We start from the raw sequence: 17,654 nt of genomic DNA on the forward strand, positions 1-17,654 counted from the left end.
GCGAGTGCCGGACACATTTCCAAGACGCACCGGGATCACAAGAGATCCACTTCCGGTTTGGCAACTCGCCGATCATCCACCAGGTGGCAGTATTGAAGCGTTGCAGAGTTGTGCATGCTCCCACTGCATCATACCAGGCTCTGTGAGGGAATTATGAATAACATGGCGAAAAAATGAAATATGATCTCAATAACGTTGTACGCCGTTGATTGGCAGAATTCTCATGAACTTGAAACACGTTGTACGACGTTTATGGCGCAGGATGTGTTAATGTTAGCTTGCAAACTCAAATACTGTCTTGGTAAGCCTCATAATGAATTGTTTGGGGGAAAAAGGAAAAACATTGTGATGTGTATCGCCGAAAGGTCAGATACAATCAATATCGTGATATCATATTTAGGCCATATCGCCCAGCCCTACACTTAACTTGTTTAACTTGGTTACTTGTCAAACATAAATTACTCTGCTCACTCCTTGTATTCACTAGGAATATTCTTGTTACAAAGATCCCCTCAATTTTATATAACAATTTATCTATAAGTCTTGACAGACACAACCATTCCACCAGACATGCTTCTGCACGAGGTTTTACACTTCCAAAAGTGAGGTCGAATGCAATGAAGCGAACTGTCATGTTCCGTGGTATGCAGGAATGGAACTCTCTTCCCAGACATGTTAAGCAGGAGAATAGTAAATGTCGTTTCAAAATCGTGGTAAAACAACATTTTCAACCAAAGAAATTGACATTCCCTAATAGATTGTGTGTACGTAAATGAAAATGTATGTGTCTGATAAAGGGATAGGTATATATGGATGAAAAGGCATGTGTCTGATAGGGATATATTATTAAAATATTGTATAATTGGCTGATATGAACATAGATAATGTATGTAAAAGCTAAATAGTATATTATGCTGTATTGTATTATGAATGAATTATGAGTAGGTATTATTGTATTGTATTATGAATTCATAAGGCGTATATATTGTTATATTGTATTATGAATTTGATTGGGGTTTTTATTGTTGTTTTAATTGTCTATGACATGTAAATGTTGTGAGTGTATAAGTCTGTAACTATTTTATGTGTGATGGAACCCAGGAAGAATAGCCCCAGCACTGCTGTGGCTAATGGGGATCCAAATAAACTTAAACTTAAACTTAACTACACATCACACTTAACTAAACATCACACTTAACTACACATCACACTTAACTACACATCACACTTAACTACACATCACATCACACTTAACTAAACATCACACTTAACTAGGGATGTCCCGATCGCCTTTTTTTGCTCCCGATCCGATCCCGATCATGTGATTTTAAATATCTATCGATCCGATCGTTTCCGATCCGATCTTTCACATTAGTAATCAATTTTGACGCATTTTTGTCAGAAACTGGCGGAGCGAGACAAGCCCCTCTGTTGCCTATAGTCCGGGGCGCGAGCGTGGAGGCTTTTGTTATTACATTCACCCTGAGAAATGTGCTTCTGCTTCATATAATGTTTGCACATTAGTATACATTCAGTGTTCGACTTACGTAATGGTCCATTCTGGTCTGAAACGCCGACGATAATCCTCAGTCACAGCAAATAATTGACGTTATCCTCCAGGTGAAAAGTTAGTCTGAAAACTTCGCCTCCAGCCTGTCCTCCTTGCAAACATTGCAACTGGCTTGACTTTCTATTTTAAAATGCTTAGTTCCAAACCTCTGACATTAAGTCTAGCTGCTCAAGTCAGTGGATATTAACCGTGTTTCGGGAGCGACGTGTTGTACTGTTGTTGTGATGTGAGCGTGTAGCCGGTCTAAATTAAAGGGAATGTGTTTGTTGCAACGGTGTAAATTAAAGGGAATGTGTTTGTTGTGGACAATTATTCTGCTCTGTGTGACAATAAATACATTAATGATGATATATTATATGTAATTTAAAACCAAAACTAAGGCCTCCGTATGAGTTTAAGACGTGGACATGGTCATGTTTGTTGAATAATTTCTTTTTGACTGCCGATTTTTATTATTTTTTCCCGATCCCCGATCCTCTGAAAAGCACGTGATCGGCGCCGATCACGTGATCGGATCGGGACATCCCTACACTTAACTACACATCACATCACACTTAACTAAATATCACACTTAACTAAACATCACACTTAACTAAACATCACACTTAACTACACATCACATCACACTTAACTAAACATCACACTTAACTACACATCACACTTAACTAAACATCGCACTTAACTACACATCACATCACACTTAACTAAACATCACACTTAACTAACATCACACTTAACTAACATCACACTTAACTAAACATCACACTTAACATCACACTTAACTTAATACTTGTTAGTTTAGGAATAAGGGGCAGGTAACTAAGATTTATTCTTCTTCCTGCTCCTTTTGTCCATGGAATGACTATTTATGATTGTGTAATGAAGAAACTATGATTGTATGATTCCATGTGGCAAATAAAAACTGAACTCTGAACTCTTAACTAAACATCACACTTAACTAAACATCACACTTAACTAAACATCACACGTAACCTCTTAACTGGCACTGCCCCGTAACCTCTTAACTGGCACTGCCCCGTAACCTCTTAACGGGCACTGCCACGTAACCTCTTAACTGGCACTGCCCCGTAACCTCTTAACTGGCACTGCCCCGTAACCTCTTAACTGGCACTGCCCCGTAACCTCTTAACTGGCACTGCCCCGTAACCTCTTAACGGGCACTGCCCCGGCCCTGGGTTGTTTTAACACATCCTGCGCCATAAACGTCGTACAACGTGTTTCAAGTTCATGCGAATTATATTTATAGTATAATCATCTGGAGACATCTATGGGTCTCAGTGAATGTATTCCCAGTGTCAGACATATTGTGTCTGTTACTAGGCTTGAGTAAATTGTGATGAAACAAAGGAGAATATCAATTATGATTTTTCCTTGCATCTTTGACGGTGAATAACACCATGCTAGCGATGACCAGACATGAAGAACTGAGCTCGTTCGGCACCTTCTTGAGATCACGTGTACATGTATGAGATCACGTGTACATGTATGGCCAGGGTAACCGAAGAAAGACATAAATATAGGCAATGCAATTTAGATCTGAATATAAAGATACGAGTAAAGTAAATGGTGTAATCAGAGATGCAGACGAGGGGCTGTACATTATAGGGTATTATACCTTACAGTAAATATGGGCAATGAAGTCTGCCGTCTAAAAATCTGCCCGTATGCAATTCCCTGTGTGACCCAGTCTGTGCTTTGTGTTTGTCCTCAACAGGAGATCATGGTGGGCTCCATGTACCAGGCGGAGACCCCCACAGGCCTGTCCAAATACAAGGACAATGAGAAAGGTAAGAGTCCATGTACCAGGCGGAGACCCCCACAGGCCTGTCTAAATACACAGACCATGAGAAAGGTAAGAGTCCATGTACCAGGAGAGACCCCCACAGGCCTGTCTAAATACAGAGACCATGAGAAAGGTAAGAGTCCATGTACCAGGAGAGACCCCCACAGGCCTGTCTAAATACAGAGACCATGAGAAAGGTAAGAGTCCATGTACCAGGAGAGACCCCCACAGGCCTGTCTAAATACAGAGACCATGAGAAAGGTAAGAGTCCATGTACCAGGAGAGACCCCCACAGGCCTGTCTAAATACAGAGACCATGAGAAAGGTAAGAGTCCATGTACCAGGAGAGACCCCCACAGGCCTGTCTAAATACACAGACCATGAGAAAGGTAAGAGTCCATGTACCAGGCGGAGACCCCCACAGGCCTGTCTAAATACACAGACCATGAGAAAGGTAAGAGTCCATGTACCAGGAGAGACCCCCACAGGCCTGTCTAAATACAGAGACCATGAGAAAGGTAAGAGTCCATGTACCAGGAGAGACCCCCACAGGCCTGTCTAAATACAGAGACCATGAGAAAGGTAAGAGTCCATGTACCAGGAGAGACCCCCACAGGCCTGTCTAAATACAGAGACCATGAGAAAGGTAAGAGTCCATGTACCAGGAGAGACCCCCACAGGCCTGTTTAAATACAGAGACCATGAGAAAGGTAAGAGTCCATGTACCAGGAGAGACCCCCACAGGCCTGTCTAAATACACAGACCATGAGAAAGGTAAGAGTCCATGTACCAGGAGAGACCCCCACAGGCCTGTCTAAATACACAGACCATGAGAAAGGTAAGAGTCCATGTACTAGGCGGAGACCCCCACAGGCCTGTCTAAATACACAGACCATGAGAAAGGTAAGAGTCCATGTACCAGGAGAGACCCCCACAGGCCTGTCTAAATACAGAGACCATGAGAAAGGTAAGAGTCCATGTACCAGGAGAGACCCCCACAGGCCTGTCCAAATACACAGACCATGAGAAAGGTAAGAGTCCATGTACCAGGAGAGACCCCCACAGGCCTGTCTAAAATACAGAGACCATGAGAAAGGTAAGAGTCCATGTACCAGGAGAGACCCCCACAGGCCTGTCTAAATACAGAGACCATGAGAAAGGTAAGAGTCCATGTACCAGGAGAGACCCCCACAGGCCTGTCTAAATACACAGACCATGAGAAAGGTAAGAGTCCATGTACCAGGAGAGACCCCCACAGGCCTGTCTAAATACAGAGACCATGAGAAAGGTAAGAGTCCATGTACCAGGAGAGACCCCCACAGGCCTGTCTAAATACACAGACCATGAGAAAGGTAAGAGTCCATGTACCAGGAGAGACCCCCACAGGCCTGTCTAAATACAAGGACCATGAGAAAGGTAAGAGTCCATGTACCAGGAGAGACCCCCACAGGCCTGTCTAAATACAGAGACCATGAGAAAGGTAAGAGTCCATGTACCAGGAGAGACCCCCACAGGCCTGTCTAAATACACAGACCATGAGAAGGTAAAGACTGCTGTGTGTGGTCTGGGTTGGAAGGAACACAAGGATACAATGTCCCCGAAGACATCACTGGGGGCCATATTCAAACTCATTTACTCTCAATAACTGTCAAACTAAATCAATCTGTGCAAAACTGTGTTCTGAGTTTTTGGATGTTTGTAATGTGAGATGATTTTAATTTTTTTTTGCAAAGTGCCCCTTAACACATTGAGTGCCACGCCAGGTTTTCCTTCTTACCCCCTTGATGCCACGGTCCGCTTCAATGTTAACGTTATTCCAGAACGTCGATATTCGTCTGCCTATTTATGAATCGTTTTCAAATAAACGCTAGATGATCAATATTATACGTGCACGCAAGCACATTCGGGCCGCGCACGGATAATCGCTGTGTTGATTTCCTCTTGGACTTTTACAGTGAAACCGAAAGAGCTTATTTCACAAAACAGCCTATATCTTCATCAAAATTAGTCTGATTATCCTAACACTGATAACATAGATTCCTTACCTGACATCAGATGGTATCCAACTGGTATATTCCAATTCCTGATCACCATTCGAAAAAATCGATACGTGTATGGATCCAACGTGATACAGTAGAACTCCATGATCAGCGGGGCTCAGAGGCTCCAGAATGAACTGTGGTAACCCCGGCTGGATCAGTGGACTGGAAAATGTGGAGTACCGGATTTTTTCCCCATCCATTTTCATTGAGTCCATTCCAAAATCCCTTATGTCATCTGGGAGACGATAGGGGGCGCTTTTTTCCACATAAGATCGCCGGCGGCACTCGGGTATACTCGGGTAGGTAGGCTCGCGTGATGCAATATGATTTCAGATTGCTAAAAACAAAAAAAATCCGGGAAATCTCGTGAGTGGCAGTGAAAGTGTTAACACTTTCAGTGCCTTTTTGATTAACGTTGATTTACCCTGTTGAATGCCACCATCCACTTCAATGTTAGCGTTAAGAACGCCTAATCTATGTTTTAAATGATGGCTATGTGTCTAATCTTGTGGTGAGTCTTTTCTACTATGTGTCTAATGTGCCTTACCGTCCAGCTTTAAATGCTTTAAGTTTCAATGATTTAAAGTAGCCAAACGTTACACTATAAATACTAACTGGATAGTTGATGATATAAACATTTAATTGTATTTACTACATGCAGTGGAAAACTAACCGAAGCGAGTCGAGCAGGTACCATGCTGTGAATTAATTAATTGCTGATTAAAAATGAATACAAATTAGTATTGGCTAAAGTCGATAGAAAACAAAGTACTGTGCAAAAGTCTTAGGCACCCAAGAGTTTTTAAATAAATTGTCTTGGATGTTAATTTTTTTTTCTGTATTACTGTGTCAGTAGACTACTCTTAGATTTTTAGAAGCTTTTAATTAAATTATTTTTGAACGCATCTTCATGGTTTAATGCAGACATATGTTGCAGGGACTATTATAATCATCATATTGGCGTGACTGTATCCACCAAGGGGTTAAATCAAGCATTTTTAAGTGCTTTAGAGGAAATGTAAAAAAGAATGCGATATATACATGGTGTGTATCGTGATGGAGCCGAACGACGCGGTGGTATCATCACCTAGAGGCCGTGCCGCCAGGCCCCACAGAGGCCTTGACCTCCCGGTGGTATCATCACCTAGAGGCCGTGCCGCCCGGCCCCACAGAGGCCTTGACCTCCCGGTGGTATCATCACCTAGAGGCCGTGCCGCCCGGCCCCACAGAGGCCTTGACCTCCCGTCGCCCGTGCTGGTTTGTCCTCGCTGCAGTGTATGAGCACGACGACCAGCTGCTCTGGGACCCCCAGTGCCTCCCGGAGGGCGAGGTGGTGGACTTCCTGACGCAGGCGTCCAGGCGCACCGGGCAGGAGAAGGGTGTGGACGCCATCCCGGAGGGCTCTCATATCAAAGACAACGAGCAGGTGAGTGAGCGCCAACTCCTCGCATCGTTCACCTCCAAGGTTATAAACCTAAACCGTTGCCTTGGATATTTGAAGCAAATGAGAAATGATGTGCCAACGTGACCTTTTGCCTTTTATATGACTAGGGCTGATGGTAGTAGTCAGGGCTGATGGTAGTAGTCAGGGCTGATGGTAGTAGTCAGGGCTGATGGTAGTAGTCAGGGCTGATGGTAGTAGTCAGGGCTGATGGTAGTAGTCAGGGCTGATGGTAGTAGTCAGGGCTGATGGTAGTAGTCAGGGCTGATGGTAGTAGTCAGGGCTGATGGTAGTAGTCAGGGCTGATGGTAGTAGTCAGGGCTGATGGTAGTAGTCAGGGCTGATGGTAGTAGTCAGGGCTGATGGTAGTAGTCAGGGCTGATGGTAGTAGTCAGGGCTGATGGTAGTAGTCAGGGCTGATGGTAGTAGTCAGGGCTGATGGTAGTAGTCAGGGCTGATGGTAGTAGTCAGGGCTGATGGTAGTAGTCAGGGCTGATGGTAGTAGTCAGGGCTGATGGTAGTAGTCAGGGCTGTACCGGATGTCATGAGTGGCTGAGACCCTGATCCACTCATTCATCACCTCCCGGTTGGACTACTGTAATGGAGTCCTGTTCGGGGGACCCAGCAAAGCCCTGGACAGGCTCCAGTATGTTCAGAACTCAGCTGCCAGGGTTCTCACTCACACCAAGCCCTGGCAGCACATCACCCCCACCCTCATCCACCTCCACTGGCTTCCAGTCAGGTTCCGCATCACCTTCAAGCTCCTGCTCCTCACCTACAAATCCCTCCATGCCCTCGCCCCCCCCCCCCCCTCCATGCCCTCGCCCCCCGGTACCTGTCTGATCTCCTCCACCAGTACACTCCATCCCGGAACCTACCATCCTCTGATCTGGGTCTCCTCTCCATCCCTCGCACCAGGTTACGGACTTTTGGGGACAGAGCCTTCAGCGTGGCGTCCCCCCCCCCCCCCCCTCTGGAACTCTCTCACAGAGCCTTCAGCGTGGCGTCCCCCCCCCCCCCCCCCCCTCTGGAACTCTCTCACAGAGCCTTCAGCGTGGCGTCCCCCACCCTCTGGAACTCTCTCCCCCCTGAAATCCGCAACGCCCCAACCCTGGACACTTCAAAACTGCTCTAAAAACACACCTCTTCACCAAGGCTTTCCCCCATCAGTTAGTTTTAGATTAAATTAGGTCCATTATCCCCTACTTTCCCTCCCCCCCCCCCCTATTCTCCTTGCCCTATTCTTTGTCCTGATTGTGAAGAGACCTTGGGTTCTATGAAAGGCGCTATATAAATTTGATCTATTATTATTATTATATGACTAGGGCTGTACCGAATGTCATTTAACATTTGAAGCTTCTATTGAAGTATTCGAACGAAGCTTCGAATGTCTGTCGTCATATTTTATGACTTAATCAAAAACGAATAAAATTTGTATTTTTAATTTGTATTTTTTTATATCCTCAAACTAAATCCTCAATTTGAATAAAGTGATTAATCTGATTAAAGTAGTATTTTTTTTTTATTAAATCAAATTTGTAGACCGTTTTTGCCTAAAAGGTACATGCCTAAGTAAATGGAAGATTGCTCCACTTCTGCAAGGTCAATGTGCATGTTCTTGGTATCTAGGAACATCTAGGGACCTGGGGGTCTGTATTTCCAGTGTCAGAAATATTGTGTCTGTTACTAGGCTGAGTAAATTGTAATGAATAAATTTATTATGATTAATTATGATTTATGATTTTGATGATGATGATGATCATAAATTGATGCGGGGCACGAGAAAATGCTCACTGAGCTCATTCACCACCGTATTGAGATCATGTGTACAAAAAATCTAAGCAAATGAACCGCGGGAAGATGATTAAACGGAAGGATTTGTAGATACAGTAATTAATGATAATCGACTTTAATTATAAATTCATATTTGACCTTGAACTTGACCTTGACCTTATTATGGCCAAATCATACATCTATGGATAGGGAAAATGCTCCTCTTTCCAATGTCAGGGTTGGATATGGATTTAGTCATTTCTTGCGGTTTTTACGATAATTAGCATTTTCCGATAAATTTGTATTTCCGATAAAACATATAAAACATCGGTAAAAATGAAAATATACACTTTGACTACTGTTTTTGATAGGGTTATGGTCTTGACTCTTGGCTACAAAAAAAAATATTTAAAAAATTGACCTCTTAACATCCATGGGCCCACATGTGGACGATTCTTTGCAGACCTCTAGTGGCTCGGGTGTGCATTTCTTTTAATACAATATATAGATAGAATTAAAGCCCTATTTGTTGCCTGTCGATTGCCCTTTCAGGTGACAAAATCCGTTCAGCGGTTCTCGAGTTACATGCCGATATGTGAGGCGTGCCCCAAGTACGCAAAAGTACACATTACCACCCCCGACTCCCGGGGCTCTAGCTCCGTCAATCATTTGGCGATCTCGAAAATCTTTGCACAGGGTTGTAGCCAATGAGTGTGGCTTTCCAATGATACCCCATGATATGATAATTGGGGATCTAATACGGTCTCTATTGATCGATTTATGATAAAGAAAAGGGGGACCTTAACGCTTAACAGGTTAATGAATATAACTAATCAGTTTCGTCAACATAAATAATCCAATCAGGGCACGGTTGGTACGAGAGTGATGGTGACGTCTTGATGGAGCGCCAAGCGGATGCAGATAGGCTACATCATTTATGATAAATGTTTTATTTACATTTGTATGACGAGTCGTATACTATAATACTATAATATTAGTGTAAGCCTAATCTTTATCTGCAACTGTGAAGAAAACCCCCATTGGTTTAAACAGAATGAATACACGTAAAAATAAATCTTCTAACTATTCAGTACAGCCCTATATATGACACTTATGTATCTTTATGTAAAAAATGTATTGTAAGGAATGGATATTAGGGATGTGTATCGGCTACAACTGAGTCCTCCTTTTCATTACTTTTTGTGTTGTTTTTCTCCAGGCGCTGTATGAATTAGTAAAATGCAACTTTGACACAGAGGAAGCTTTAAGGAGGCTGAAGTTTAATGTAAAGGCAGCCAGAGGTAAGCGGGCTCTTCTTCTGGACTCATATATCTAACCCTAACCCTTTAAGGAGGCTGAAGTTTAATGTAAAGGCAGCCAGAGGTAAGCGGGCTCTTCTTCTGGACTCATAACCACCTTTCTTAGATTAGCGCGTCACTCGTGTTTGAAGTCGGCCAGTGTTCTAATGTGGTCTAATGTCAGTGTGTTCAAGTTTGTAGCTTGTAGTAGTGAAAGTACTTTAAAACTCCCCCTCCCCCAATACTTGAATTGCATCAATGTAGACCAAACAGAATATGTAATCGTTCTCAAAATAACGTTATGGAGGGCCAAACTCGGCCCTGTGAGAAAACACAACCACATTAACACATTGAGTGCCACGCCCCTTCCGGGAAGTGCATCTGGCCTTGCCGTCCATTAACCCCATGTAAACGCGCACCTTGTTTGTAGAGCTAAACCTATATTTTATATTATAGCTATGGGTCTAATAACGCTGTCGATTGTCGGTGAGTTGCTTCCAGTCAACGTGCAAAAAACTGATTATTTTTTCATCCGTACATTTCCGTTTTATACCGTTTTGAATATGAATATAGTTTGGGTGCTTCTGAGTAATTCCAGGAAAATGATGCGAAAACTGCGTTTTTGTGTAATTCAATAAACACGTTGTCATTTTTCGCCTGATTATTGAATTTTCCTGAAATCAACTCTAGATGATCATTATTATCCTTCCTCGTGCGCTCCCCCGCCACCTCCTGCACCCAACGGCACACAGCCACACACATAAAACACAGACAGCTTCGATCACGGTAGAAAGAAATATCCGATCAACGCAAGATTATATATATAGAGTCCTTACCTGGTCTCTGATGTAATGCAAAAGAAATAATCCAATTATCTGATCGCCATTCCAAATACTGCTTGTGGAGGTCCGTCCCACATTACCGAGCGTTACACATGAACGGGCGGAATCGAAAATGAATCGAATCGTGGTCAAATGAAGAGATTTCATGATGCATTGAATCGTTGCCTGAATAATTGTAATCGAAATTAATCGTTGTGAGGTTGCATCGTTACACCCCTAATAATTAATCATAATTAATCATGACTTGGTTTACTTCAGTGTTTTTAGATATCGTAAATGTAAACGAACCCTGTGAAGCATCCAAATGACTGAACCTCTAGTCTAGTGTCACATACAGGTCCTTGTGTCGAAGGGTCAGACCAGGGGTCCCCAAACCTTGTTCTCGGGGGCCACATAACTTTACTTTTCTCTGGCGGGGGGCCGGGTTGCGTGAATATTAAAGGCAACCAACTTGTGTTCAGCTTTTCGTTCAGCGTTTCTCTGATTGGCCACACGGCCAATCAATCAATCCACTAGCACACGCCCTTGCGGCAAGAGAGACGCGGCAGGAGCGCTGGTCGAACCAGCGGTGTTCTGTTGTGTGACTGTACTACAGCGGTGTTCTGTTGTGTGACTGTACTAAACTCTTCCACCACATGACCGACATTTGACATACAGTACACCTCCTATCTATGTTGGGATTATGTTTGGTCATGACAAAACAATAAAAATCGCTACTGTTAGTAATGCTGCCACCACCCACTTCAATGACAGAGCTCTCATATTTGCGAATGCATAAACTATATCTTAAATTATGGAGGGGGGGCAGGTGGCGCACGGAGATTACGTTCGTCACCAACACCGGGAGACACTAGGATTCGCCTGTTCGAATCCAGCTCCCGGCGTTGCTATCAGCTTGGCTGGCCTCTCACACTGATACAATTGGCTGTATCAGGGGGTGGGAAAGCTGAAGGGTGGGTCCTGGGCGTTGTGGACAGCGACCCCTACAGTTCGGTCGGGGCGCCTGCTCAGCGAGGGTTGGAACTGAGGAGAGATAGTGTGGCCTCCCACACGCTACACTCTCCCCGGTGAGAACCTGCGCGGCCAGGTTGGCCTGCCCCAGGCTGCACATGCGTCGGAGGAAAGCATGTGACAGTCTCCGGTCTCCCGGACCAACAGTAGGGGAAAGTACGCAACAACCAGGAAGGGTGGGATGGGAGAAAAATCGGGAAAAAGGAGGGGAAGAAAGATAAAAAAAAAAGAAAAAAAAAATTATGGCGATGTGTCTAATATGGCTGTCGCGAAGTCATTGATAAGCGACAGCCATATTAGACACATAGCCATAATTTAAGATATAGTTTATGCATTCGCAAAATATGAGAGCGCGCCGCTGTCATTGAAGGGCTTCCTACAACAGAGCACCGCCGCTGCTGCTGCTGAAGCTGTATCAAGCCGGCGGCGGCGCACGAAAGCCGGGGATAAACCACCGCGTCGCCCCGCTGGCGCTTCAGGCTCAGCAGCCTCCACGGGCGAAATAACATATAACGTTACAGTTCCACACTGATGTACAGTGAGTGTCTAGTCTACTATGGCTGTCGCGAAGTCATGCCTCTCCCTCTGACAATATCATAATGATGTGTTTTCTATATTATATCCACAATCATTCATCTAAAAAATTGTATGGGCTTTGATTAAACATGTAACCTACACCTACTGTAACTTACTGTACCTCTGCTTCCTACAGCACAGCAGGTAATGGCGTTAATCAATGGAACGCGAAACATAATAACGTTACGCTTTCTAGTTCAGCGCATTTCATAACTTTATGGGCTTTGTTTATACACGAGTGAATCTGGTAGTTGGTTGTTAAAAACGCGAAACATAATAACGTTACGCTTTCTAGTTCAGCGCATTTCATAACTGTATGGGCTTTGTTTATACACAAGTGATTGATTGATTGAAAACTTTATTAACAGATTGCAGAATGGGTACAATACAGTACAGCTCAATACACACAATTGTTAAGGGGATGCAGACCAGAGAAAGACTTTCGTCTTGTTTACATCAGGGTCCCTCTCTGTGAAACAGCAGCCCAACACAAGTGCGTTGGAACAGCAGCCCATGGTACACAAGTTGGTTGCCCGCGCTGCCGCTCGCTTGCGCTCCTTGGATTTCATTTGGGACGTGGGACGACTGCGCTTGCCTGCGCGTGGGGGCGGGGGGGGCGCGGCCAATCAGAGAAAAGCCGAACACAAGTTGGTTGCCTTTAATATTCACGCGGCCGGGTTTGGTCTGTAATGGAAAATAACATGGTCCGATGTGTCTACTGGTATTATTGTGAGATGGATCCCAGGAGATTTATTATCATTATATATTATCTAGGGCTGCAACGATTAGTCGACATAATCGACGACGGCGATTATAAAAAAAAATCGTTGACGAGGAATTGTTGCGTCGATTAGTCATAATTTTTTTTTTTCTTTTTTTTTTTTTTGCACTACCTATCTTTGTGAAAGTGGCTTCCAGGGGAGGAAATTAGGCCACTTTACTCGCCAAATGCGAGTATTTTTTACGTTTGGCGAGTAATTCATGAAGAGCACTCGCCAGTCTGGCGAGTACTTGTAATTACAAAACAAACAAAAAAATCATTCTGCAATCTGCTGATTCGCTCACTGGCACAAGCCGAACTCTGACTCCCCCCTTGATTCCTCCCATTTGCGCCTCAATCCAACCATAACCAATGAACATCATCGTTGTACAGATGCGCTCTAAGCTCCTCCAATGAACACTCATTTTCTAGAAGATGCCGCCCATCTAGGGGAAGTGGACAGATCACTGCGCGCGGACCTACAGACTCCTGCCACCGGCTTGACAACGTAGACAAACTTAGACAAAAACACATCAGTGGATGAAAATAATTACATGTAGTGTCGTCGCTTTCGGATATCAGTGCGGTCTGACATGGGGGCGAACAATAGCATGCGACGCGTCTCCTTCGAGTCGGATGAGAATGACAAGTCAACCAGGCACCAGCATTAGCCGGCTAGCTACCTAGCATGTAACAAGCTACCATAACGCGCGTTCAACATAGTGGACTATACTGAGCGGCTTTGCTTAAATGCAGCCGAGTGACATTTTATTATTACCGGGTTTCCCCCCATATCACCACTCGCCCATATGCCCTTCACAACGGTGATGTTGTCATACTTGGCATTCAGAATACACCTGCTGAACCCCTAGCGTTGTCGATTCGGTTCCAATGTATTGTCATCTTACAGCACAAGTACAGTACAACCAGAATACATTTGGCATCCAACCAGAGTGCAAATGTAACAAGTCAAGTTGTTTTATTTAGCTATTACATTACAGTGAAATGCTTGGTTCTTTCACTGCCCAACTCAGTCCAACCTAGACCAGTCCAACCTAGTCCAGTCCAGCCCAGCATCTTTCACTGCCTAGTTCAGCCCAACCCAGTCCAGAATAGTTCCCTCTTTCATGTTAATATGTGATATCCTAATATTTTGAAGAGTAGAGACAGTGTGATTAATACATGTTGTATGCTAATATTGTGAAGAGTAGAGACTGTTATTAATGTTTTATGCTAATAAATATTTTAAAGAGTAGAGACACGGTGTGATTTTTACTATGATTGAAAATCAATTTAGACAAAGACATACAAAGAAGTAATTATCACAATTAGCGATTTTTTTGGGCTGGTAAAAAATCAGTTTGTCTGGTAAAAAAAATCAGATACTCGCCAGTTGGCTGGTAAGCCAAAAAGTTAGTTTCCTCCCCTGGTGGCTTCTCAGCTCTGGTCCAGCCAGCTGAAGACTTCTTAGCTTAACATAACAGACCGACAGTAAGTTTGGGGGAACTAATGGGATAACTGGGGATGTTGTTTGGTCCTGACAAGAGTCTCAAAGCAACTCTGAGGTCGTGCTCAATGTCCAATCTGTTCCTCTGCTCTGTCTTCAGCTGGACCAGAGCTGAGAAGCCACTTTCACAAAGATAGGTAGTGCAATTTTTTTTTTTTTTTAATATAATTGTTTTTCGATTAGTCGACTAATCGAAAAAATAATCGACAGATTAGTCGACTACCAAAATAGTCATTAGTTGCAGCCCTAATATGATCTGATTATGCACTTTCTAAGTCTTTCTTCTTTGCTGGCATTATAATTGTAATATATTTTGTAGCATCTTTTAAAGAACATGAATTGTATTTTCTCTGTCGCAGAAGAACTAACTGTGTGGACAGAAGAGGAATGTAGACATTTTGAGCAAGGACTAAAAGCTTATGGAAAAGACTTTCATTTAATACAGGCCAACAAGGTAAGATGTCTGGATATTTGTTGTTAACTATTAATGTTAATTGAATTAATGTTATATTAAATAATAACTTAATATAGTACAGTATTTGATTTCAGTAAAGATAATGTTCCTCTATCATATGACATATGCATTTTCTAAATTGTGACAATGAACTGCATATAAAACTATTTAAAGGGATATTTAAAAAAGAAAATGGTCACATTAAGCGGTATACTTGCCTGTAGTGTTATCGATGCATTAGCTTACTTACTGAATTGAAGTAAGCTTCAATTGAAGCTTCAGACACGGGGTCTTTAAACAAAACATTTTAATCCACACCACACCATGCGCACAACTGTTTGTGTATACGGTACAACATCACCTCAGTCTGGGAGAAGGATCACGCATTGGAGGACTGCTGTTTTCTGTTGTGGATGGCCTCGTGTGAAGCTTCCTGGTTCACTCAGAACCTGGCCAGAACTATAGCCACTGGACTCGGTGTGTAACCATCAGAACCTGGCCAGAACTATAGCCACTGGACTCGGTATGTAACACTCAGAACCTGGCCAGAACTATAGCCACTGGACTCTGTGTGTAACCATCAGAATCAGAGAGGTCTTTATTGCCAAGTCGTTTTCACAGACAAGAATTAGATTTGGTCGTTTTCGGTGCGACATTAACGGACGGATGATAAGTAAGTAACTAAGTAAAACGTTATTTGTACAGCGCCCTTCTCAGCGCGAGTGCACAGAGTGCTTCACCGCATTTTTTAATCAGTAGAAAATACAAGAAATAATACATGTGAAGAGAAAAAAATATATTAGCTAAAACACCAGAATAGACAATGAAAAACTAAACAAAAACAAGAACAAAACGGACATGAACAGAGAGAAAATGGCTATGAGTGTTTAAAAGGCCTGCCTGGAGAAGTGGGTTTTTAGCTACACACTAAGTGCCACGCCCCTTCCGGGAAGTGCATCTGGCCTTGCCGTCCATTAACCCCATGTAAACACGCACCTTGTTTGTAGAGCTAAACCTATACACCCCCAATCCCTACCTCCCCCACCCAGGACTTGGCTTGTGCACTCCCCCCCCCACCTTCCCCCCCCCCCCTCCAGCCCCCCCCCCCCCCCCCCTTCCTCTGCATTGGCGCTGCACTGTCGGCTGCCTTGTGTGAGGGATCACCCCCCCCCCCCCCTACAGCCCTGTAACAACCCCAACCCACTCCCCCCTCCTTCCGTAAATGGCGCTGCCTATGACGGCTGCCAGTCTGTTTGCGGTGGTGGATATGCATATGTTTGTCTCAAGGCTCTGTACCATTATTACTATCTAAAATGTAATAATTGTGGAATATTACTGTAATGAGCTGTATGTGTATGATCCAAGCGTCCTATGATCCTCATAGGAGCATAACAGAAAAAAGCATTCCATGTGAAGGTATTCTGTATCTTTGCATGTCAACTAATAAAGAAACTTGAAACTTGAACTATATTTTACATTATAGCTATGGGTCTAATAACACTGCCGATTGTCAGTGAGTTGCTTCTGGTCAATATGCAAAAAACTGACACGTTGTCATTTTTCGCCTGATTAATGAATCTTCCTGAAATCAACTCTAGATGATCATTATTATCCTTCCTCGTGCGCTCCCCCGCCACCTCCTGCACCCAACGGCACACAGCCACACACATAAAACACAGACAGCTTCGATCGCGGTAGAAAGAAATATCAGATCAACACAAGATTGGATATATAGAGTCCTTACCTGGTCTCTGATGTAATGCAAAATAAATAATCCAATTATCTGATCGCCATTCCAGTTATCCACAGCGATCCTGTCTCCGACGTTATTGGGCATTGCACATGAACGGGCGGGCGGGGTCAGTTGTCCAAGCCATCCCTACAAGTGTGTGTTTTTCCAGAGTGTTTAGGACCCGCCCCCACGCCGCAGCTCGGTAGAGAAAAGAAACTACACCGTTTCTAATGGAGTGCAATAGTGGCCAAATGCGTTAGAGGGCGGTATAATACCGTCTGCCAGCTCAGACACACTCGGAACAGTATGCACAAGGTGCCCCGCTGAATTATGAATGGCAATAGCGATTAAAAGAAATACTGTGACAGAAACGTAGATCTACGTGAACGGCACCCAAAGTGTTAAAGATGAGCTCTGAGGGAGCGGTTTTCAGAGTTAAAGGGTTCCAGACGATAGGCGATAACAGACTGATAATAAAATAACAAGGTGGAATACATTTTAAATGGAATATAAACTAAATTAAAATAGAAGCACAATAGAATATACTATAATTATGAAATAAGGTTAGGCCAGAGCTGTACAGCTGTAAAATAAAAGGTGGAATAAAATAAAATGGGATATAAACTAAATAAAAAAATAGAGGCACAATAGAATATAATATATTATAGAATACAAATAACAATAGGCCAGGGCTGTACAACTGCACGATAGGCAAATGCTTATGCATCGATTACACTACTGGCAATAATTTCATACCGCTTAATGTAAAAAAAATATATATATATAAATTATTCGTAGGTTCATGACAATTTTGAGATCTGTGTTTGTGTGCTTTTTTGGAGGG

General features: G+C 43.4%; 1 protein-coding gene across 2 annotated transcripts in view; it reads left to right on the forward strand.

The window, feature by feature from the left end:
- mier1b (mesoderm induction early response 1b, transcriptional regulator) overlaps positions 1 to 17,654 on the forward strand; it is a 55,588-nt gene that overhangs the window by 22,877 nt on the left and 15,057 nt on the right. For both annotated transcript variants that reach the window (XM_084339391.1, XM_084339392.1), the window contains exons 6-9: positions 3,306 to 3,378; positions 6,691 to 6,842; positions 9,850 to 9,931; positions 14,984 to 15,078. In XM_084339391.1, the coding sequence (XP_084195517.1) occupies positions 3,306 to 3,378; positions 6,691 to 6,842; positions 9,850 to 9,931; positions 14,984 to 15,078 (402 nt within the window). The remainder of the gene's footprint in view (positions 1 to 3,305; positions 3,379 to 6,690; positions 6,843 to 9,849; positions 9,932 to 14,983; positions 15,079 to 17,654) is intronic.

The sequence above is a fragment of the Notolepis coatsorum genome (assembly GCF_963971535.1).
Source record: "Notolepis coatsorum genome assembly, contig: SCAFFOLD_190, whole genome shotgun sequence".
In the NCBI taxonomy this organism is placed as follows: domain Eukaryota; kingdom Metazoa; phylum Chordata; class Actinopteri; order Aulopiformes; family Paralepididae; genus Notolepis; species Notolepis coatsorum.